This window comes from Lithobates pipiens, unplaced genomic scaffold (genome assembly GCF_037356315.1).
Source record: "Lithobates pipiens isolate NorthernLeopardFrog02 unplaced genomic scaffold, aLitPip1_a1.2 Scaffold_16, whole genome shotgun sequence".
In the NCBI taxonomy this organism is placed as follows: Eukaryota; Metazoa; Chordata; class Amphibia; order Anura; family Ranidae; genus Lithobates; species Lithobates pipiens.
Genome location: NW_027507748.1, coordinates 365,590,607 through 365,613,422, shown reverse-complemented (window position 1 = coordinate 365,613,422; position 22,816 = coordinate 365,590,607). Strand labels below are relative to the sequence as shown.

At 42.4% G+C, this 22,816-nt stretch overlaps 1 protein-coding gene across 22 annotated transcripts in view; it reads right to left on the bottom strand.

Moving 5' to 3' along the window:
* The window catches only part of MACF1 (microtubule actin crosslinking factor 1), a 416,995-nt gene that overhangs the window by 262,655 nt on the left and 131,524 nt on the right, over nt 1-22,816 (bottom strand). For 8 of the 22 annotated variants that reach the window (XM_077482048.1, XM_077482063.1, XM_077482064.1 and 5 more), the window contains exons 3-10: nt 21,407-21,496; nt 20,484-20,561; nt 17,844-17,936; nt 1,398-1,564; nt 1,212-1,324; nt 1,023-1,129; nt 694-813; nt 509-604 (exon numbers count right to left, since the gene is read on the bottom strand). In XM_077482048.1, the coding sequence (XP_077338174.1) occupies nt 509-604; nt 694-813; nt 1,023-1,129; nt 1,212-1,324; nt 1,398-1,564; nt 17,844-17,936; nt 20,484-20,561; nt 21,407-21,496 (864 nt within the window). Of the gene's footprint in view, nt 1-508; nt 605-693; nt 814-1,022; nt 1,130-1,211; nt 1,325-1,397; nt 1,565-1,892; nt 2,675-17,843; nt 17,937-20,483; nt 20,562-21,223; nt 21,323-21,406; nt 21,497-22,816 lie in introns of those variants that run through there. The other 14 variants (XM_077482044.1, XM_077482062.1, XM_077482049.1 and 11 more) reach the window with 5 other exon arrangements.

Here is a 22,816-nt window from a genome sequence, read left to right as displayed (position 1 = left end):
ACTGGGCGACAGTCGGCCCATGTGTACTGGAGTCGGTCCGTCAGAAGCTGGTCGGTCACCTTTCACAATAGAACAGCAGGGAAGATCGCTGTACTAACATCAGATAGTTAGCACAACAGCTCCTCCTGAGCTGTCAGGTTTGTGGGTTTTTTTTTTTGTTCAACCCAGCAGGGCTGAACAAAATAAAAACTACTGTGTATTAGGCTTAAGTGTACACAGATTTACGTCTACAGGGTTCAAAATGTCTCAAAAAAGCACTAATGAGCCCAATAACCTCTTGATCACTGCATGGGTAACTGAAGATAACAGAAAAGGGAAAAAAATTGTGACAAAAAGATAGAAATAATCGAGCACAGTACAAAATGTGCAGGACCAAAACTAAAAAAATTTGAATAAGACAACATAAATAATAATAAAGTGGAAAAAATGATCTAGGTACAAGAGAAACCATGAAAATGAAAGCCAAAGTCAGCCACTGAATAGCTAACAGATAAATCTAAACATTTACCTGTAACATCTGATATATCTTCTGTATTTGGGCTTTCTCTAGCTCTTTTGCAGGAATTTCAGTTTCTTTTACATGTACATACTGATTATAAAGTGCCTTTAAAGAAAAAAAATTAAATATGTAAATGTGTACAGTGTTCCGAGGCATACCTTCCTCTATATGATGGCCAGTGTCACCCAAATTACCTTTAACTCCACAGGGTTCTGTGGGAATGATTTGTCAGACATCAATAGTACATGTTGTCGGATCCACTGTGTAAGGGACATAACTCTTTCCTGATATTCCAGCCAGCGAGAATCCACTTCCTACAAGAAGCAAAGCATAGGTATAAACAGCTAACCACTGCCAAGGCCTCTAAATAACATCAAGGTCAGAGATGTGCAGCAAAACACAGCAACCACCCACCATTATTCTTTTCAGATTTTTTATTCCAATCAGCCAAATAAAGCTGATTTGTGATTAGACGCCCTTAGCACATCGGTCTTTCAGTACTTTTTTCATAATGAGAACTTACAGTAGCACTGATCCCCTCTCCTCCTTCTGGGACTTTGGGAAAGCCATCATATATAGAAGAGACATACGTGATCACAGACTTCTCATCTGGTGAAGCTACATCCACGTCTAAAAGAGCATAAAAAAAAACATAAGTAAAACCAGCCTCTTCCTAAAAATTTGTAGAGACTTCCAATAAAGCTGCACATACCTTCAGAATCTAATAATCTAGTGACACCCAGGCTCTCCGCTATTTCAAATGCTTGCTCTAGGTTTTCCCGGTTACTCTGAATTTCTACTTTTTGCATGTCTACCAGGTCAGGTCTGAAGGAAAGAGCACAAAGGTTAGATCTCTTCTTTACAGTAAGTAGCACATAGGAAATAAAGATGTACCTACCTATACCGGTGTATAATGGCATTGAACATTTTGCCATCACTCCAGCAGGAAGTAAAGTTGGTGCACTTCACCCCAACATATCCCGCCGTCACCTTCTGCGTCCATAGGAGCAGCTTCTCCTTGGCAGACATATCTCCTGATTCCCCGCTAACATAAATATCAGAGATCTGCAGAAAGTGAGATTACAAACCTTATCAGTTCTGTAACACTGCTCTTTCTTCCCTCACACTGCATAAATTAAAGTGTGAGGATTCACACCAACTACATGTTCTGAATATGTGCTGAGATCATTTTCACAAAACCCGTCCTATAAAGGAGTTTACTACTGCACATTTCTTAACAGAAAACATTTTGAAACAAATTTATTCAACGACTGCTCCCAGTGAATGAAAATCATGTCTGACAATGCATGTCTGTGTACTGTTCTAGAATATTAAATCGCAATGTACAATAAGGAGACTATGAGGAACAGGAGGGTGCTCTGAGAAATCCCACCTTCTCTGAGTGTGACAGGGGCTCACTGCAGTATCCGGAAGATGAGAGGTCAGGTCCCCAGGAATGCGTGCTGGGTATTGCTTTTGGAGTTTTAACCTTTCCTTGGAAAGACAATCGGAGGTCAGTTTCTGCACTACAGACGGTCCGGATGCTGACAGCATTTTCCAGAGCTCCATCACTGACAGGAATTAGAACAGCTCTGCTATTGCCGGCACAGTCAAACCCCACCATGGTGCTGATTGATCGCTGCTTCTGGTCTGCTGGGTTGTCCACTATATGAGCTATAACTGTGGTTCCTGCTGGTGGAGATTCCGGAGTAGGTAAGGGAGTCAGTAGCTGAGCTCTGTGTACAATCCCATGCAATGTCTCTCTCACCTGAAGCAGTCTCCCCCCTTCTTCCTCATCATCCTGTATAGTGTGTGAGCTTTCAGCAACTTCAATAGGTGCAGGTGTATTGCTAAATAAATCCTGAGTCTCTAGGTTTTCCACCTTCTGAGGAGCCATTGCATCCCTTTCTTCAGACTGATCTTTTTTCTTCCTCCTGAAGCGTTTTTTTTTTTTCCCAGACTGGGGCTCCTTCTCTGTCCCTGGTCTTGGCTCCTTCGGCTTCCGAACACAGCTGACAGAATTCCCCATGTCTCCAGTGCATTTATACAGCATTGACGATGCTGGCATCCAGAAAGGAAGAGGGCTCACACCTCACGGCATCACCTTCCGCTTGTAATTTACATGTCCATACATTCTCCTCTCTCATCCCAGCAACTGATGCATGCCTAAGACAGACATCTTACAGACTGAGACATCTCCCTGCATCTCCCTCTGCAGTGTTCAGATCACAGGCACCTTACATCAAGCCTACAGCTGATTGGATGCGCCTTTCTCTGTATTAGTGAGGTAGCTTAACCCCACCCTGCATGGGTTGAGGAGGGGGAGAAATGGCTCAGGAGGGTGGGGAGTAAAGAGCATTGTGCAATAAAACCGAAGATGCTACGTGAAGCTTATACAAAGGACCTCAGATGCACACACAAAAACTTCAAGTATGAAGGGAATAAACATATTCTCATGCTAGATAATTAGTCAAATGATTTTATTTATGGACTTTGTTCATGTCTTTCCCAAGTCTATATATTTTTATTATACGATGAAATCTCCTTAAGTTATTAAAAAAATAAAACCATGTTATAGCTTTACAGGGAAAAATAGTAAAATTTTGGCTAAGGCAATGAACATGTATAGGTTTTATGTTGTATGTAACACACATAATTGTAAATGCTGTTCTGCTTCCTGAAATGTATTGATCTCCAGCGTGCTAATACAGCAACAAGCTCACCATTTATACCAGTGTCTGCTAACAAATATTACATTACAATGCCTCAACCAAAGTCACACAAGCAAATTGTAGGGCTGGTTTACACAGAAGCCAATAAAATCACAAGCATTAAATCCCATGCCCGTCTCAGCACATTCAAAAGAACTAAAGGGGGCTGCACTGGTGCCAGTCACCAGTAAGCCCAATAAACTGTAGCCATTGAAGAACAATTTGTCTCTCATCTTCAGTGACAGGCTCAATGGACATGTAAATAGATTCACAAATAACACTGGCTGAACATTTGATTACATACAGTATATGCAGACTTGCTTTACAGAGAATCATAAAATATATGAATCACAATGATTTGGCTTCCTAAATGGTGTGATTCATTATGCATCACAAAGCCCTGTATGCAAATATTTAGGGGAAAAACTATTTGGCACCTTGCATTAGCTATATGATTCTCTATTGCTTCACATCATTCCTGATCATCATGCCACTTTTCATTTACTATGTCACTGTTTTTAAACATTTCATCATACAAAACAGCAATGGTACTTATTAAAAAGTGTTTGCATAAAGAAATGGATTCAGCCTTTCCCCAAGACCATAAAGGATATCCCTATCTACTTAAAGCAGTTCTTTGCCCTGTTTAAAAAATTTTTACAGTCTATCTGTGCAAACTGGGCAAAAAGCAAATGTTATTACGCTATACCCTGTGCTGTTCGTTTATTATTGATTTTAAATGGAACATACCGCTGTTGGCAAAATTTGGCAAACTGTCAGAATTTGTAACGGAATTGACATTCTGTCGCCGCCATCTTGCTACACCCCGGACTCCTCCACAGTAAGGATACACTGAGACAGGGACAAGCGGACATCTTGTTACACCCACCGAAATTTTGCATTTCAGAGTTATTTTCAACAGAGCTAATATGGTGAAATACAGTAGTTGTAAACAGTCTGACGGATTTCTATGTTGAATTATAAAAGCAACGGTCTTCTGTCAGATTAGCAAACCTGTTTGCCGAATCTTTTAAAATGTAACATGGAAATTTAAATACTGTATTTCACTTTATAAGCGGTTTACTGTTAAAAATAAGTGTGAAAAGCAAATCTCTGGTGGGTGTAACAAGATGTCCATTTGCCCCCTTCTCAGTGTATCCTTATTGTGGAGGAATGCGGGGTGTAACAAAATGCCGCCAACAAAACGTCACTTCTACTACACATTCTGACAGGTTGCCTAATCTGATGAAACACCCCATTTGGCCACTAGATAGTGCTCAGTCATTTTTTATAATACCTACATCTAGTGGCCAAATGCTGTATTTTCCCATTTAAAATCAATGATTTACAATCAAAAGCACAGGCTATAGCCTAATAACATTCACTTATGGGACTTAGACACCTTCTGGCAAAGCCAATTTTCAGCGCTGTCGCAATTTAAATGACAATTGCGCGGTCAGGCTACAATGTAGCTAAACACATTTTTTTATCATTTTTTTCCCACAAATAGAGCTTTCTTTTGGTGGTATTTGACCACCGAAAATTTTGAAAAAAAACACACAAAGTTTTTCTTTGTTTCTGTTAAATGTTTTTGTAAATAAGTAAGTTTTTTCTTCAATGACAGGCATGGATATGGCTGCACCGACGGGCACGGATATGGCTGCACCGACGGGCACGGATATGGCTGCACCGACGGGCACGGATATGGCAGCACTGATAGGCAGCACTGGTATGTGGCACTGATGGGCACTCATAGGCGGCACTGATGGGCACTCATAGGCGGCACTGATGGGCACTCATAGGCGGCACTGAAAGGTGGGATGGATGTGCACTGATGGGCGGCATTGATTGGCATTACTCAAATCATGCATTACTTAAAGGTGCCACAAATGGGCACTGACTGGCACATGTGGGTTGCCATGGGGGGATGTAGCTGGCCATCCACATGTTGGGGGCTTCTCTGGTGGTCCTGGTGGCTTCCATGGTGGTCCAGTGTGGGCATCAACGGGGGGCTGTGCTGATAAACAATTAGCGCAGATTCCCCCCCATCAGGAGAGCCGCCAATCGGCAGGCCGCAGTACACTGAGGCTGAAAGCTGAATTTTGTGAACGTATGCACTGAAAGACCAGGTAGCAGGCTTACAAATCTGATCCACAGATGCCTGGCGGCGAAAAGCCCAGGAGGGTTCCTACACCCCTGGTAGAATGAGCTCTCAGCTTTACGTTTCAGGCCATAGGCCTTAATGACCAATTGACGGACCCAATTGGCACTGGAAGCAGTGGAAGCTGCCGGCCCCTTCTTGGGTTCTTTTGGTAAAACAAAAAAGGATATGGTGAAAAAAATTAGACCTTATGGTGAAAATTTAAAATGAAGAGCTGCAGCCTCTATCAATAAACTCACCCAAAGGTAAATCTAGAAGAAAAGTGAAAAGGAGGGGGATAGGTATGGCGCTGCTTAAGAGGTGACCTACAACCTCTAAATACTTGTGGGGTGTGTTTCACTGGTACGTTTATTGCAAAAAGTGGCTAAAAGTGCAGAAAATATCTGGAGCGGTCAGAGGACGCCCCATTGACGAAATGTGTGGGGCGGGACTATACAGCGTCATTGCATCACTTCCGGTTTCGAGCCGTGGAACGTAGATCGCATCGGTTTCCCGTTTTTAAATACGGTTTGAATGATTTTTATTAAATGTGAGTACCCACCAGTATTAATACATTTTTGGATATTAGTACAGTATCACACTATGGAGTCTCTTTCCTCTCTACATGTAGGCAACATCTAAGAGGTTAACAGTGAGGAGACCACTTACATCGCAGACAAGGAGGCACTTGGAGAACACAGGACAGGAAGTTTCCTCCCACTCCACAGTGGCTTATACTGTGAAGGTGAAATACCGCCTTGTGGGGTGAATAGTAGTGAGTGCGTTTATTATGGGGCACGGTTTTCCAAAAAGCACAGAACAATTTGAAGGAGCACATTGTCACTTTATTGGACTTCTTTTCTACACCAGGGTTTAAAGACAGTATATGCATATTTCTGAACCCAGTTTCACAGTAACAATATACACCAGTCATATATGTTGGATTTTTTGCATAGAAAGGTCACTTTGAATTGCAGGTTTTGCACAGGATTGTGTTTATTTATTTTATTTTTTGTTTGAACATAACAATATGCATTATATATAAGCAGTTAGGAAGTTTTGTGAATATACAAATATTTATTTTCTGCACTTTTAGTCACTTTTTGCACTAAATGCACCCGTGACACACCCCCCTCAAGTATTTAGAGGTTGTAGGTCACCTCTTAAGAGCAGAGCCATACCTATTACCTCCTTTTCACAAAACAAAAAAGGAGTCTAATCTTTGGATCTCTGCAGATCTAAACAAATAAACCTTGACTGTCCAGACAACGTCCAAGGAATGCAGTTGTCTCTCTTTTCGCAGAATAAGGCTGAAAGAAAAAAGAAGGCAAAATAATATCCTGATTTAAATGAAAGGCTGACACCACTTTTGGCAAAAAGAATGGAATGGGTCATAACACGACCCTGTCGTGGTGAAGGATCAGGTATGGTTCTCTGCACGAAAGGGCCGCCAACTCTGACACCCGTCTAGCCGAAGTGATGGCCATCAAGAAGGCTAGCTTGCGTGACAGCAAATCGAATGGAATTTCCTTGATAGGCTCAAATGGTTGTTTTTCTAACACAGACAGCACCAAGTCCCAAGGACACATAGTTGACCTAATGGGGAGAAGCAAATGAGTTGCCCCCTGCATAAAGGTTCGGACCAGCGAATGGGAGGCTAAAGGCCTTTGGAAGAATACTGACAGGGCTGAAATCTGACCACTGATTGTACTCAAAGCCAATCTGATTTCCACAGCTGACTATAGAAAAGAGACAATTCTCCCAATCACGTATTTCAGAGGATGCCATTTTCTGGCTTTACACCAAGCAATATAAGTCTTCCAGATCTTATGATAGATCTTCCTAGTGACAGATTTTCTAGCATTCATTAAGGTATACACTACTGGTCCCGAGATGCCACGGTCCTTTAACACCCTGGCTTCAATAGTCATGCTGTCAAATTTAGAGACTGTAAGATTGGGGTGACATGGAAGCGACCAAGGCTTGTCTAGTGTCTATTGTGTCTCACAATCTCTGGAGACCAGGGCCTTTTGGGCCAGGCTGGTGCCACCAGAATGACTGGAACACCCTTCTCTCCGAATCCTGCGCAACAAATGTAGAAGGAGATGGATCGGGGGAAAAGCATAAAACCATGGAATACTGGCTCCTTGGAACTACCATAGCATCTGCTCCAATGCCAGAGGATCCCTAGTTCAGGACACAAACTGTTGTAATGCTGGCAAATTTCCTGGGTGTAGGGACCATTCTCCCGGGCAGATCTGCTGGCGGCTGAGATAATCTGCCTTCCAGTTCTCTACTCCTGGGATATGGACTGTCGATAGAATCGGCACATGTCCCTCTGCCCAGGCTAGTATGTGGTTCACCTACTTCAGAGCTGAAGGACTAATGGTACCGCCTTGGTGGTTTATATAGGCCCCTACAGTGGCATTGTCGGACTGAACCCTGATAGGGCAGTCCTGAAACTCCACCGTCCAGGACCGTAGGGCCAGACGTACTGCCCGTAACTCCAGGACATTGATGGGCAGGATCTGTTCTGTCCTTGACCATTTCCCCTGAGCTGTGAGCCCCTCTAGGGTTGCTCCCCAGCCTGAGAGACTGGCATCTATGGTCAGTACCCTCCAAGTTCCCGGGAGGAAGGATCTTCACTTTTGCAGGTTCTGATTATGCAACTGCCAGTTTAGCCTCAAGTGTGCCCGAGGAGATAACAACATTGGATAATCCAGGACTTGTCCTCTCCTGTTCCAAGCCAACAAGATGTCTTGTTGTATAGGCCTGGAATGGAACTGGACATAGGGCACTGCCTCAGAGGACACCATCCTTCCTAGAAGACTCATACAGAGCTAAATGGAGAGCGGTCTGGTGCCCTTTACCTGATGCACCTGACCCTTCAAGTGCACAGATCCTTACGGGTGGCAAAAATACCATTGCTTGGACCGTATTTAGGATCAAACCTAAATACTTTAGACTTTGAGCTGGTCTCAAGACTGACTTTTTGGTATTTATGACCCAGCCTAAGCTTTCCAAATACCACACTGTGCAGGTTATGCTCTGTTCTAGAGCTTGTAGTGAGTGATCTCTGAACAGGAGGTCATCCAGATACCAGAGGACAAAGATTCCTTGGGCCCTTAAAATACCCAGTACCGGTGCTAGGACCTTTATGAACACCTGGAGAGCTGTGGCAAGCCCAGGGCTTTTTCTGGCCCTGGCTCTAGCACCCTGTTGGTGGCGGAATTGCCTTGGCACTGAGACACCCAGGGAAGCAGTCCCTGGAGGTTTTAAAACGGGGGACGCCTGATGCTTCTCTTCATCAGAAGTAGAGAACTCTTCCCTCTGGAAATCTTTTGGATATATTTGTCCAAATCATCTCCAAATGTTCCTTGTGAAAGGGTAAACCTGCCAATAACTTCTTACAAGGAAGCTCGGCTGACTAGCTCCTAAGCCACAAAACTCTGCGCATAAGTACAGACAAGAGAGCCAAAACAAGAAACCTGCTGTATTGAATCCTTTAAAAATGTATCAACAGCAAAATACAGTGCTCAAGGAATATCTGTCTTATTTTCAGCAAGATCATCCTCCTGGCTAGGCCTGTCAGGCCGTCTGACCTGATCCTTTATGGACTGGCAGATACCAATTGCTGCAACAGCTGGCTGAATAGCTGAACTGGCCAAAGAAAAGGAAGACTTTAATAATAACTCCAATCTCTTGTCAACAGGGTTATTCAAGCCCTGTGAATTATCTACTGCACAAGTTAAGTTCTTGTTTAAGGAAGAGACTGTTGCATCTACGGCTGGCATGCTCCACTTCTTGATGAACTTTTCATCCATGGGATATAAAAGGGAAAACCTCTTAGGAGGAACAAATATCCTGTCAGGATGTTCCCAATCAGCATACACCGCCTGTTCCAACAGTGGGTGTAAGGGGAAAGCCTGTGGGGCTTGAAGATGCCTCGTCACCTTGCGGGATGGAGGCAATCATGCCAGCAATCTTGTGCTATAACCTGGATGGAGCCAAGGACAGTTCATCCTTGGTGATAAAGGGCGAAGCAGCAGCGTTCACCATCGGCACCATACCAGATAGGCGCAGCAGCTCAGATTGCCCGGAAGGTCTTTCAGGGGATAGAACACTAGGAATACGACTAGGTTCATCAGGAGCTACTGATGACATAGATGTGCCATTCCCTGTAGTTTTAGTCCCGCTACTTTTTTTAAAGATATTTACAAGCCACAAAAAGGGAGTAGCTGGATGTAGTATTAACACACCTCAGAAGGGAGACCCATTGATAGGGCTCATCAAGTCCCTATGCAACAATCCTGCCCCTTAGCCTGCCAAGCAACACCTTGTGACTCACGTGGCCCAGGTAAGGAGAAATGAACCTCTGAAAATGCCTGGTTCAAAGCCTGCTCTGTGTCCCATAGCTGCCTTCTGGAAAAATTATAAGCTGGCTGCGCACCGGACGTTGTGCGCACCGGACGTTCTGCGCATGCACGTGCGCGGTCCTGGCGAGCGGGCACGGCTGTGTTCGCATATGACACAAATCTTTGTGCACCCAGATTAGGCTATGGAACATGCGTGACTCAGAGCAAAGCCGCTTTGAGCTATGGCCGCCAAACAAACTGCTGAGCATTTTGACGAACGGACTTTAGCCTGAACAAAGATGCGCAATGGCGCCGCCTAAGGGTGTGACCAAAGTAAAAAACAGCCGGACACAAGCAAAAAAAAAAAAAAGTACACTTTACAAAATACCCACAGCTATCCCAAAACTCCCCTGTATGATCACAGGTATTATATACCTGTATTATATTAAAGGTGCCAATTATGGCACTGGAGGGGCGGAGGGTTCCGATGAGTGGAAGTTCCACTTTAGGGTGGAACTCCGCTTTAGATAAAGGTTTTTACAAAGGAAAATGAAGACAGAGGTTTTTGGAACAAATTCTACAAGACCAAAATCTGTACCTTAAAGCGGGAGTCCGCCGGGACTCCGCGTTTTTTTTTTTTTTTAAAAAGCCAGCAGCTACAAATACTGCAGCTGCTGACTTTTAAAATAGTGACACTTACCTGTCCAGCGCGCCCGCGATGTCGGCACCCAAAGCCGATCTCTAGATCATCTCTCGGGTGCTGCCACCGCCATCTTGGGTATGGGAATCAGGAAATGGGGCCTTTCGGCTTCATTTCCCGGTTCCCTACTGCGCATGCGCGAGTCGCACTGCGCAATAAGGACGGTCCCCGCTGCCTCTGGGATCTGTGTGTTTCCCAGCAGGCAGCGGGGCACTTGCGGAAAGGGCCGGGCACTTGCGGAAAGGGGCGTAATCTACGCCCCTTTCCGCAGAGAGCTATCCCGGAAGTGGGTGCAGATACCTGTACTGTACAGGTATCTGCACCCCCCTCCCCCCTGAAAGGTGACAATTGTGGCGCCGGAGGGGGGGGGGGGGGGGTTCAGATGAGCGGAAGGTCCACTTTAGGGTGGACCTCCGCTTTAAGGTCCCTTTCACACTGGGCTGTCCGTTTTGATGGACTCGCTTGCTCAGCAGGGATTGATTTCGTTGATCCCGCTGAGCCAGCAGATGACAGGTCTGTCTCTGCTCACTGTGCAGGGACAGACCTGTCACAGCCCCACTCTCCTCTATGGAGAATCGGATGTCCGTTTTTATCCGATGTGCCTGACGGATGGAAAATAAATAGGGTTTCCATCCATCTGCATTTAGCGGATCGGAGCGAATGTCAGTGGACATGTCACCTCTGACATCTGTCGCACCATAGAGATGCATGGAGCACCTGTTTAGGTCCGCCTGAAAAACTGATCTGAAAAACTGATCTGAAAAACCGTCAGGCCGACCTGAGTGGTCCGCATGCGTGAAAGAGTCCCAAGAGTTCTTAACCACTTTGCACCAGTGCTCCTGGCCCTTTAAGAGGTTTCAGATACCGGGAGGCAGGTCAGAGTTTATGATCATGTGATCGCCGTGATTTACTGTCATGCTGATCACATGATCAGAAAGCTTCCAATCACTTCTTGCTTTCCATTAGCCTCCAGTAACGGAGTCGGGAGAGCGCATGCTCTCGGCACAGCTGTGTCTGCTAATTGGTACACAAATATGTAGTCAAAGCCCACCCACTGAGAGGCCTCAAGTTTGCATACTTTGGGTGCCTAGGAGTTAAGTTCAAAATTCTGGTGAAGTCCTGATTCTAGAAAGGACAGAATGCAAGGAACAGACAATCTCTGACTGAAATACTGTGCTGACATCAAGAAAAGTAGGATTTTTTGGTACAATACTACATTTTTCTGAAATTGGCTTTTTTGGCATCAAGTAAGATTAACAGAATTAGAGATGTCTCTGTCAAAGGCATGGGTTTGAAAAGCCATACATTTTTTTTTTTTTAATCAGGAATGTAATGGAAATTTGTAGGTTCTGTATATAATTGTATTCTATTTTATATGTATTGCACAATGCCCTCACTGTGCACACGGCACTAACAATGTTTTCAGTACATGTTTTGCATTCTTTCGAGTTCTGATTAGAATAAGCCTGCCTATGTAACGCCCCGTTACCATAAACGTACAATTGTAATATTAATGTGATACCTACGTAATCATGTGTATAAAAGCCTTCAAATGCGTCATAATAAAGGAGAACGGTTATTTGGAAAGATGCTGAGCGTATCTTTTGTGTCTGTTCCCTACTGCAGTAGTTATTAATTTGGAACCACTAATCAATATGAGGATAGGAGTTGCCTATCATCAAAATATCCATTTCAGGTGGCGAAGCCAGCCCAGCAGGGGTTATCAGGTGACCCTGAGTATCCGAAACGAGGAGCTTGAGACGATCCGGGAATTTCTGATAATCAGCCGGCTGAGGTAAGCCTTTTGCTTACATTTGAGTTATCAGACTTCCTTGATCGGTAAGGCATTTTCGGGACAAAGGGTACCTATTTTACTCCCCTTAATCGAACTGTATTGATTAGTGGTTATATGTTATGTTGTCGCTGTCTACTGTCCGAGTGTTATAGAGAAAGGGAAGAATAGTGCTGTTCACAGGTATAATGTAGTACATCTGCTAGTTAAAGTAGTTTAGAGGCAAGAGGGTATAGGCACACGTAGAGAAGACTGGCCAGTCATTATGGGCATTAAATTAAGTAAGGGAATGATGGGTAAGAGACCCTCAAAAATGCCCAGCGCAAGAGGAGCGCTATATATGAACCGAAGGTGCGGTTCCGCCTATACTGAGCCCCTAGATTAATGGTTAAAGTGGACAGGGATCCACAATGGGTAACTGGGTTACCAAAGTCCACAGGGACAAAGAATCATGCAGAGTATACAGCTAGAGAAACAGCTATTTATGTGAGCAGGATGGATCAAGAGTGACATTAACACGAGACAGAAAGGGACTTTTTGATGTAAAGTTGTGGGATGAATTTGGGGTCAGGCACTACAACTAGTAAAGTCAAGAAACAGTAATGAGAGTTAAAACAGAATGCTTTATATGTTGTCAGAGAGGGAAGATGGGATGAGCACTATGGCTGCCCGTCTGATCATAGAAGGTACAGTATGTGAAGTATGGAATTACAATACATTGGATGCAAAGGATATCAGAACAAAATAAAGAAAGCAGAAATTTAAGCAAGGAAGTATTCAAAAAGCGTTAAAATAAAGAGAGAATGAAATGCATGTGTTGTGTACAAATGGGAATAATGTAAGCGATTTTAGAGCGATACTTATGTATGTTTGTGAATGCTGGAACCTGTAGTTCGATCGCTTGTGTCATGCACGCAAATGTGACCCCCTCCTTTGTGCTCTCCTGAAAGAATGTGGCTGACATGAGAGATTGGTGATAAGCTGGGAGGACACCATGCCAATTTCAGTTTTTTAGACAAAACATTTATAACAAAATGTGCCGGGTTAACGAATCTAATGATAAACAATGTGATCACAATTATTTTTGAATCTGTTTTCCAAATATGATAAAATGAAGGTTACATTTAACCATGTCTTACACTAATTGAATATCCTGTGATAGTGGAAACAGTGCATTAAAAAAAAAAAGAGAGAGAGAAATTGAGTAAAATTAAGTAATATGTCCCCCTTTAAGGACATTTATCTGTGCATATATATTAGTGTGTGATATTGAAATTATCATATGAGTATTAATTTCTAATATGAGTTTAACAATTTTATTAATAAATATAGATATATTGAAACTGGTTTAGACAACCTTTGGTTGGAAATGAAATACAGGTTAATGGGAAAATTGGTAAAAATGGAATTAGTTTAGATTAAGATTAAGATTTTATATTTATTGAGTGGAAAGTGAAAAAATTAAGATGAGGTTGTTAATTTGAATACAGCTGCAATAATGTTTAACAAAGCCAAGATGAATGGGATACATAAGGACGTTTTTCTACAGAAATTAAATCTTAAAGTCTGATAATGACTTGATGTGCGGTCCATGATGTGAGAGTAATGATAACATGTAAATATAACAGACCCATCACATCAAGTCCACACACCCTGTTAGGATAGCTGCTGCCTGCAGCCAGTTGGTTTATAGTTTTTGATGGCCGAGTGCTTTCTGGTCCATCATACATATTGTTGGTCCTTTTGTTTTTATGTATTTTTATTTTTGAAATCCAAAGCAGAATGTGTGGATTGTGAAATGATGTGTCCCTTTTCCTTATAATGCAGTGGGTATAAGTAGAAGAATACTTAGGGTTTATGGACATCTCTGCATGACTGCAGGGTATTCTTATCATTTATTATAATATTGCCAGGAAAAAGTTGTCTTTTTGAAACATGAAACTGGAGTTCTTACACAAACAGCATGATAGAAAACAAGCCATTGTTATATTTATGCAAGCTGGACCCAGTAATGAAGGGTTCACTCCGATGTATCAGAGCTGTAGCTTTATGCAAAGTTGCTATTAGACAAAGTTACAGATATTATTTTGGTTGAATATTTAATTTTTAATAGTCCGATATTCTGTACAGCAAATATATATAGCTAACTAAGTGTTTGCCTAATGAAAGGTTCAAAATATGAATTTGTTTTGTGTGTTTATGTACAAATCCAACAATGAAAAATGTGAACATTTGAATCCAGCCACCTTATTGCCTCTATTGGAGGAGGCTGGAGACAAAGAAAAAGCACACGTGTTAAATTGATGACGTGTGAATCAGCTGCTGTGAGCCCAGTGCAGGACACACTCCCAGAAGACCCGAGTATTTACTTTTTTGTAGTTTTATTCCTGGTTTTATACCGAGGATGAAGTTTATCACCCAGGATACCCTGTATTCAGAGTCATTGGATCCTTTTTCCCCAGCTCATGAAGCAGAGCTCCATGTTTTAGAAAAGCCTGTGAGCTATAAAGAGAGTATATATTTATATAGATAGTCAAGATATAGAGAGCTTTTGGTTGCATTTGAAGGGCCAGAAGTTTGTTTTTACTTCGGCAGGTAAACCAATCAAGCATGCCAAGTTAATTCGATCGGCTGTTTTCAGCCTTCCAGGTTCTTGCTGAGGTAGCCATACTAACAGTAAAACTCACACATGGAAGCAGACCAGGCGACTCTAAGGATGCTGCATTTACAGCCCCGGACACTTGCTGGGTCTGTGCAACTCACAGATTCCACCCTAGTTCTGGCCCAGTATAGCTGGGATTAATAATTCAACTTTAAGGACCCCAGAACGAGAAGCACAAGTGGTCCACAGAGGGCAACTTGTTACGAAACAGGACTTTGGAAAAGGTGATCATTTATGTTTGCCAGACACTCTTTTCCCTTCAGCTTGACACGTGGACCGTGTCATCAGTCACAAGCAGTTATGGCTGCCTTAGTAAATGAGCGTGGGATAGAGCCAGGGTTCTCCACAGTTGTTTTTATAACATACCACTTCTTGTTTTACCTGTTACCAAAGGTGTTACCAAAAGCTGAACATCCCTTCCAGAGATAACAAAAAGATATATCCAGATGCCCGAGTCAGGATCTTACGAGTATGTATTTTGTTTGTATGGACATGTTTTCTGGATGTCCAGTGGCAAATGCTACTGCAAAGGCCACAGTAAAAAAGTGTTATCAGAAGTAGTTTTTAAGCACAGAGTGCAGAATCTACAGAGAGTAACAGAGGAAATCATTTTTATAGGAGAGTCCTTACTAGAAGTTTTGAGGTTTTATTTTTTACACCCCCTGCTGTCTACAATGTAGCGGACAAAGTAGAGTAAGAAACTAGAAAACTTTTGCCTGAATGTTTTATTATATTTTATCAAGCCCGTAAGGGGATGTTGGACTCTCTCCCTATGGGAATTGGTTTGGGAGTGTGTTACTCGCTTGCTTATATTTTGTCTCAGCAGCTAAAGTTCTCCATTCGGATCTCACAGAGAATGTTGCTGATCTTTTAAGGTTTTTGACAAACTCATTTATGTGTTTTCTCCCCAATTCCAGATCCTAAAAGTTTGGAAGGATCTAAAACTAAAGCCAGTTGACTTGTGGATTGTTAAGAGACATTTATATATAAGGAAATGTTTGGAGACTCAATACAGCGTCTATTTCATGTACAGTTTTGCAAAACTTGAAGGAAAAGTGACCTGGATCTACACCAGACACTGTAATATGACTAAATGAAAGAAATCTCTGTGTTTGATTTGTTTCCCTCTTGCGATAACAGTCTATGGTACTTTTTGATTCAATTACTTTAATTGTAAGGGATACATATATTTGAAAAGTAGTTTAGCCATGTTGAAGTCATATTTGTCTTTTGTACCTCTTCCATTTTATGTAGAATTGTATGTGTTTACATGTGCTGATAAGTCAGCATACCAGCAATTAAGCTAGAAGGCCATTCTGGCCACAGGAGTGTACAGCCAGTACTCTGTAAATATGTCTTATCAATCATTTGTTTTTCACAGTGAAAAGTCGTTTTGTAATGAAAAAAGCTGCTCAGCTATTATTTTCTCCACAATGGAGTTTTTGCCTCTTTGGCCAGGACTACCTCCACCTAAGCGTGTGGAGGTTCCAGGTTAAAGGTGATAGCAGGTATGGTTAGTGATCAAAATATTGATCAAAAGAGAGGAGACTGTAATGGAAATTTGTAGGTTCTGTATATAATTGTATTCTATTTTATATGTATTGCACAATGCCCTCACTGTGCACACGGCACTAACAATGTTTTCAGTACATGTTTTGCATTCTTTCGAGTTCTGATTAGAATAAGCCTGCCTATGTAACGCCCCGTTACCATAAACGTACAATTGTAATATTAATGTGATACCTACGTAATCATGTGTATAAAAGCCTTCAAATGCGTCATAATAAAGGAGAACGGTTATTTGGAAAGATGCTGAGCGTATCTTTTGTGTCTGTTCCCTACTGCAGTAGTTATTAATTTGGAACCACTAATCAATATGAGGATAGGAGTTGCCTATCATCAAAATATCCATTTCAGGAACATTTTATTTTATTGAAAAGACAAAAGATATCACAGTGTACAGACAGCCGGCCTATAAGGCTAATATAAAATAGTGTAGGAGATGTAAAAAAGCTTTAGACATAATACATGGGGCATCCGCACCCAATTAGCAACTGTCCATACATACACAAACATCTGGTATATCAAAAATCTAAACACACAGTATAAAACAAAAGAAAGCCAATATAAAAATGAACAATACAACATACTGGAAAAACAACTGACCCTCTATAAGTAGACCAATAACCACACTGCGCTGGCACACTGGGACCAGACAATGAGACGAAACAGAACCCACTCTGCATCTTAACATAGTGGCATGTGCTTGCCCTGAAGCAATAACAGAATGTCTCACGGTACCCTCTAATGACACTACCAGCTAGAACCTGCAGCTCACAGACCCGGTGGGGAAACCTCCGCCCGTGCTATTAGTCCCACTAACGACAGACCAGAAAACTGCCACGGCTATAGAACATTGAGGCTCAGTAGAAAAGCACAGTTAAAGTATATCTTTGTATAGAAGCAGAAGGCCTCTCTCAGCAGAAGGGACCGGTTTATCACCGAAGGACACCAGCAAAAAATGAGACAGACAATGTTGGTAATAGCAGAGGTTACACTGGTTAGTGTCAAGCTTTGCGACCGTCTAATCACCTACTGGTGGAGTATAACCCAATAGTCTAAGAATTAACTCCCCTATGTCATGTGATGGATGAAAAGGAAAAAACTGAGCTCTCATGGAGCAGAGTAAGATTTCGGGGCTATAAACAAGGGGGCATATACAAAAGCTGTATTGTACAATTAAAATTGTACTTTTCTTCTGCGTGTTGCTGATGTAGAGTTCACCTCACTTCCTGCCTGCTAAAATATTGGCACATTATCATTTCCCTTTGCTACAATATGTGTTAAATGCAGAAACACCATACTGTTGTAGTTTATATTTGTGCCCACACTGATTTAATTAAATTCCCAATTCTATTAAACAGCTGTTTAAGTAGATATAAATCATAATAAAAACAATCTACATGTTCTCGCAATTCACTTACCTGAAAGTGAAGGATTATGGTCCAAATTAGCCCAAGGGTGAGTTTTGGGTTCCCATCAGTGATATCGTCATTCCGGATATTGACCAATTTCACCTATACACAAACATGTAAAATGGTATCTTCAAGATATTGCAGACCCTGTTAAAATTTTAACTCATTGCTGTCCTTCTATGACTTCTCAAAAATGACAGTATGTTTTTTTACTCAAAACATCAAAGTCCAAAGTGTCCACTTCACAGTAGCACTGTGATATACTGTGATATACCGTGGATACACTGTGGTTTAGGAGATATTTGCAGAAGTAGTGGCACCAATGTCTACGGCACATGCGCCGTAGACATCGGGCGCAGGCGTACTGAGCGTGCCGTTTCTAACAGCGATCATGCCATTAGTGGTGGCACCAGCACGCATGCGTGGGAGTGATGCCATCACGGCTCCGGCCAGTCACAGTGACGGTGCTGCGATACTTAGAAATCACTCTGGGATAGATGGTGAACGAGGGCCGATGCGTGGGCTTCGATCTCAGGTAAGTAATTCATAATGAGATAGTTACTTCCTAATTATTTCCTCTTGAACAGGTTTACGACCTCCAGACTCCTCAGACATTACTCCGCGTCACTTCTGGTCGTCACGTAGCCACACCCTGATGTGTTTTGTCACTTCCGATTTTATCACAACCCTGTGATACAGTCAGAAGTGACGAAAGGCGTCAGGGCAGAAGTAACAGCCAGACTGGAACCGGAAGTGACGTGGAGCACTGTCCAAGGAATCCGGAGGTGCCAAGACTGTTCGGTCCATCACCATGCTGGGTGATACCAGATGCAATTTTAACTTGATTACATTGATAAGCGCACGGTTGATTTTTAATTTGTGAATGGTTTTCCACATTTTTAAATAAAGGTCTATTTTATTGGTTACTGTACCATTGGAGGCATATTTTCTCATATGTGAATGACTAATTATGAGTCTGATGGAGAAACGTGGTGATGTTTACAGATCTGACAGCTGGCATTTAATCACACAAGTGAGAGTGGAAGGCATGGCACTCTGGTGAGTGCCTTTCTGTAGGGGAGAGGCATCACTTGAGCATGAGAGGTAGTGTGTTGATGAAGAATTGTTTGTTTTCTGGGGAAGATTGGATCACTATTTTTTACACTATTTATGGTGGACCTATTTAAAAGGGGATTATTTACACTATTTTGAAGACAAGTTTATCAAAGCACTACTGTGAATGGACACTTTGTAGTTTAGAATTTCTTGATTTATGGGATTAATAAATTTTATTCACACTTTTTTGATTGTTTGTTTATTTTGTGGTTTTATTTATTGAGATTTTACCATTTATAAAATTCTACAGACAACTGTGAAAAATCTAAAGGTTAATTCATTGGGTACCTCACAGTGCAGGAATTCATTTGCATTTATGTTTATTTACGGTTTACTTACAAAATGACCACAAGCACCGGGCAGAGGTTGCGGGGAATAGGCCCTTGGGCTTGTCAACTAGCTCTCCCACAACCAGCCTGAGCAGGAAGCGGTCACGTTTAGCAGCAGTAGTAATATCATTGTTAAATGTATCACTTTTTTCTGAAGCCAGAGGTTTGGAACAGCTGAACACCCATTTATTTTACCTGTTTGCCAAACTTCCAAATAAGCTAAATTTCATCCCAACATGAGTTTTTACTGCATCAGGAGCTCATTTCTATTACTGATTATTTCAGGACCGTATGACATATTAGGAAGGGGGAGTGCACTTTTCTGTGCAATCTGTTTTTGGCTCCATCTCCCTCCCTGCAGTCTCTGAGTTCCTTTACACTTTACCATAGCTCACAATATAGGAAAGTGTATGGCATTCCTGTGTAGCCTGCTGCTTGAGAAAAAGAAAGGCATATTTTAACCTCAAATGTTCCCTAAAGCTGCCTCCATTCCACTGTCATATCAAAAAGCTTTCCTTAGGCCTGCTGGTAGTTTCTAACCACAACTCTATTCAATCAGTCACTCTTAAACTGCCCCCTACAATAGAATCTCTGATGTGGCCGTGCAATAAAAAAAAAAAAAAAAACAGAATAAATACCTGAAGTGTTGGCTTCATAGCTAGCCACAGGTTTTAGATAAGGCTACTTAAAAGTCAGGAGAAAGTTTTTGAGACAGCCACAGTGATTAGTGTTTGGCAGGTGTGCATGCATGCACAAATACACAATTATTTCCCTAGCTATTTTACAGGAACTGCATGAAAAAAATAAGAAAGCCTGCGGGTCGATTGAAAAAACAAAACAAACTGATTTCTCCATCAACACAAACAAGGTGGATGGTGGATTCCCCCCCCCCCCTCCACTGGGATTCATCACTGTCAGAATACATTGATCAGCGGCTGCAGGTACTGATCGAAAAGGGTTTTTCCACCATGTTCCTACAACGCAAGTCAAACGACCAACTGACTTCTTTCGATCAGGGATGGCCACACACTGATCAAAATTCGGCTGGTCCCTGCTAAACTGGCTCAATTTTGATGTAGGGGGCCATAGAAGACATTTCACTTGAATGATGGAGTAGAACCCAAAAAATATGCATCTAGTAAAAAGAATGGTGTCTTCTTTGTGATAGTAAAGACAAAATTTGAGGCCATCACTCATGAATTACCTGACGTTGTTTGAGGAAATCCAGTGCAATTTGCACATTCTGAAGGCGGTGGAATCGCATCCTACCTTTCTCTCTGGGCTGCAAAGCAAGGTAAAGAATTAAAGACAAAGAACATAGAAAGACCGTATGAACCTGGAAAAGAGCAGCAAGCATACTAGAAGAGGTTAAAGAGCCAGAAAGTTAGAAATATGATGACAAAAGAACAGAAAGAAAGGGACCTACATAGAAGAGACACTAACAAAAACACAAATGTTTAAGAGGCATAAAAGATGAAAATAAAAATGTATATATAAAAAATAGACATAAGGGGTGGCAATGAAAAATTAGAAATAACAGTTGTGTATAAAAAAAAATAAAAATAAAATAAATAAAAATGCACAGCACTGTGAGGTAAGGACAAAAGCAAGTGACTACAAACAGACAATCAAGTAGTGGATGGTGGGAAGAAAATAATGATATGTGGATTAGGTGACAACTCACACCATTTGTCTCCCTATCTGGGTACAAAGCTATTGTTATTTGTAATTCATCCCGTGCAGTGACTGAGGGAAGGAGATGAACAAGCACATGTGATTACATGTACATGTTTTGAAGGTTCCCTTCATGCGCATGCTAAAAATCACACAGCACACATCCACCTCCCACAATGCTCCTGTGCTGTGCCCATAAGCAGATAGCCCAGTGCTGGAATCGATCCTCCCACTGGGTTAGCTGACAGAATGTTAGCTCTAGTGACATACAGCATCATCAGGGTTGTCCTCTGAATCCTCTCCCATCAAAAGGCGTCGGGATGGCTTACGGACGAGTCGTAGGCTCCGGGGAGCCTCAGGGTCCTTGTTCTGATGGACATGGCAATGAGACTGTGAGGACAAGGGAGTGAATCAATGGCAAAGCACACAAAGCATGCAAAAACAGATACTTACTAATCTAACGCCAGAAAGAACCTCCAAAAGGGAGATAAGATTGTGCCCATCCCGTAGATCTTCATATAGATCATTGATGTGCTTGCGAACCTGTCAAAATGAAAATTATTGCTGTCACTGGTGGCCCAGACATATGCACAATATAAAAAGGCAGACAGGTGAGCTTTGTTTAATATAGATAAATGCTTACTGTGTATTCTGTTTGCAAACCCTAAACCTCACATATCTTTCAGAGGTAACATCAGCTTTAAAGCCCATTTCAGACGGGGCACACCCTGTTCAGTGGGGGATCTCTCTGCTAATCCCTGCTGAGCAGGATGATGATGACAGGTCTGTGTCCCCTCCGCTATGTAGAGCGGACACAGACACAGCTCACTGTTATCTATGGTGCGTTTTCGAAAGGACTGCCTGTCCGTTTCCATCTGATCCATTCAGTTTGTTTTTAGTGGACCTGATCGGTTGCCTGCAGGTGTAAACAGACACATGGCCGCTGACATCAGCTGCTCCACAGAGAACAATGGGTGGTGCGATTGGGTCTGCCTGAAAAACAGGCAGGTGGACCCGATCGGTCCGCTGGTGTGAAAGAGCCCCAAGAACCAAGTTTTGTTCCTAAAGCATTTCCAAACCCAAGAACAAAATTGCCATATCTTGCAGGTTAACAGTCCTCACATGTGCTGGCTGCATTGACTTTATTTTATTTTTTTTTAGGTTTTTAATCCTTCATTTTCACCTTGTAATCTCACCTGTGCTAGGGTAACAACATTTGTTTGCTATAATTATGAAACAGCAGCATTGTCGCACAAATCTATACGTTTACATAACATGGAGTTTACATAACATAGGAGGCGTTCCAGTTTGCAGCATAAAACTATAAAGACTGATGACGTTTGACATTTCAGTTCAGCACACAAATTTCTGGCAGATCAATACCGTATATACTCGAGTATAGGCCGACCCGAATATAAGCCGAGGCCCCCAATTTACCCCCAAAAAAACTGGCAAACTTATTGACTCGTGTATAAGCCGAGGGTGAGACATGCCTGTCCATCCCTGTGTGTCCGTCCATCCCTGTGTGTCCGTCCATCCATCCCTGTGTGTGTGTGTGTCCATCCATCCATCCATCCCTGTGTGTGTGTGTGTCTCCATCCATCCATCCATCCATCCCTGTGTGTGTGTGTCTCCATCCATCCATCCATCCCTGTGTGTGTGTGTGTGTGTGTGTGTGTGTGTGTGTGTGTGTGTGTGTGTGTGTGTGTGTGTGTGTGTGTGTGTGTGTGTGTGTGTGTGTGTGTGTGTGTGTGTGTGTGTGTGTGTGTGTCCAGCCTACCTGTGTCCCGAGCCTTGCCTCCTTGCCTTGCCGCCGTGCCTTGCCTCCGTCCCGTCCCGTGCCGTGCCTTGCCTTGCCTCCGT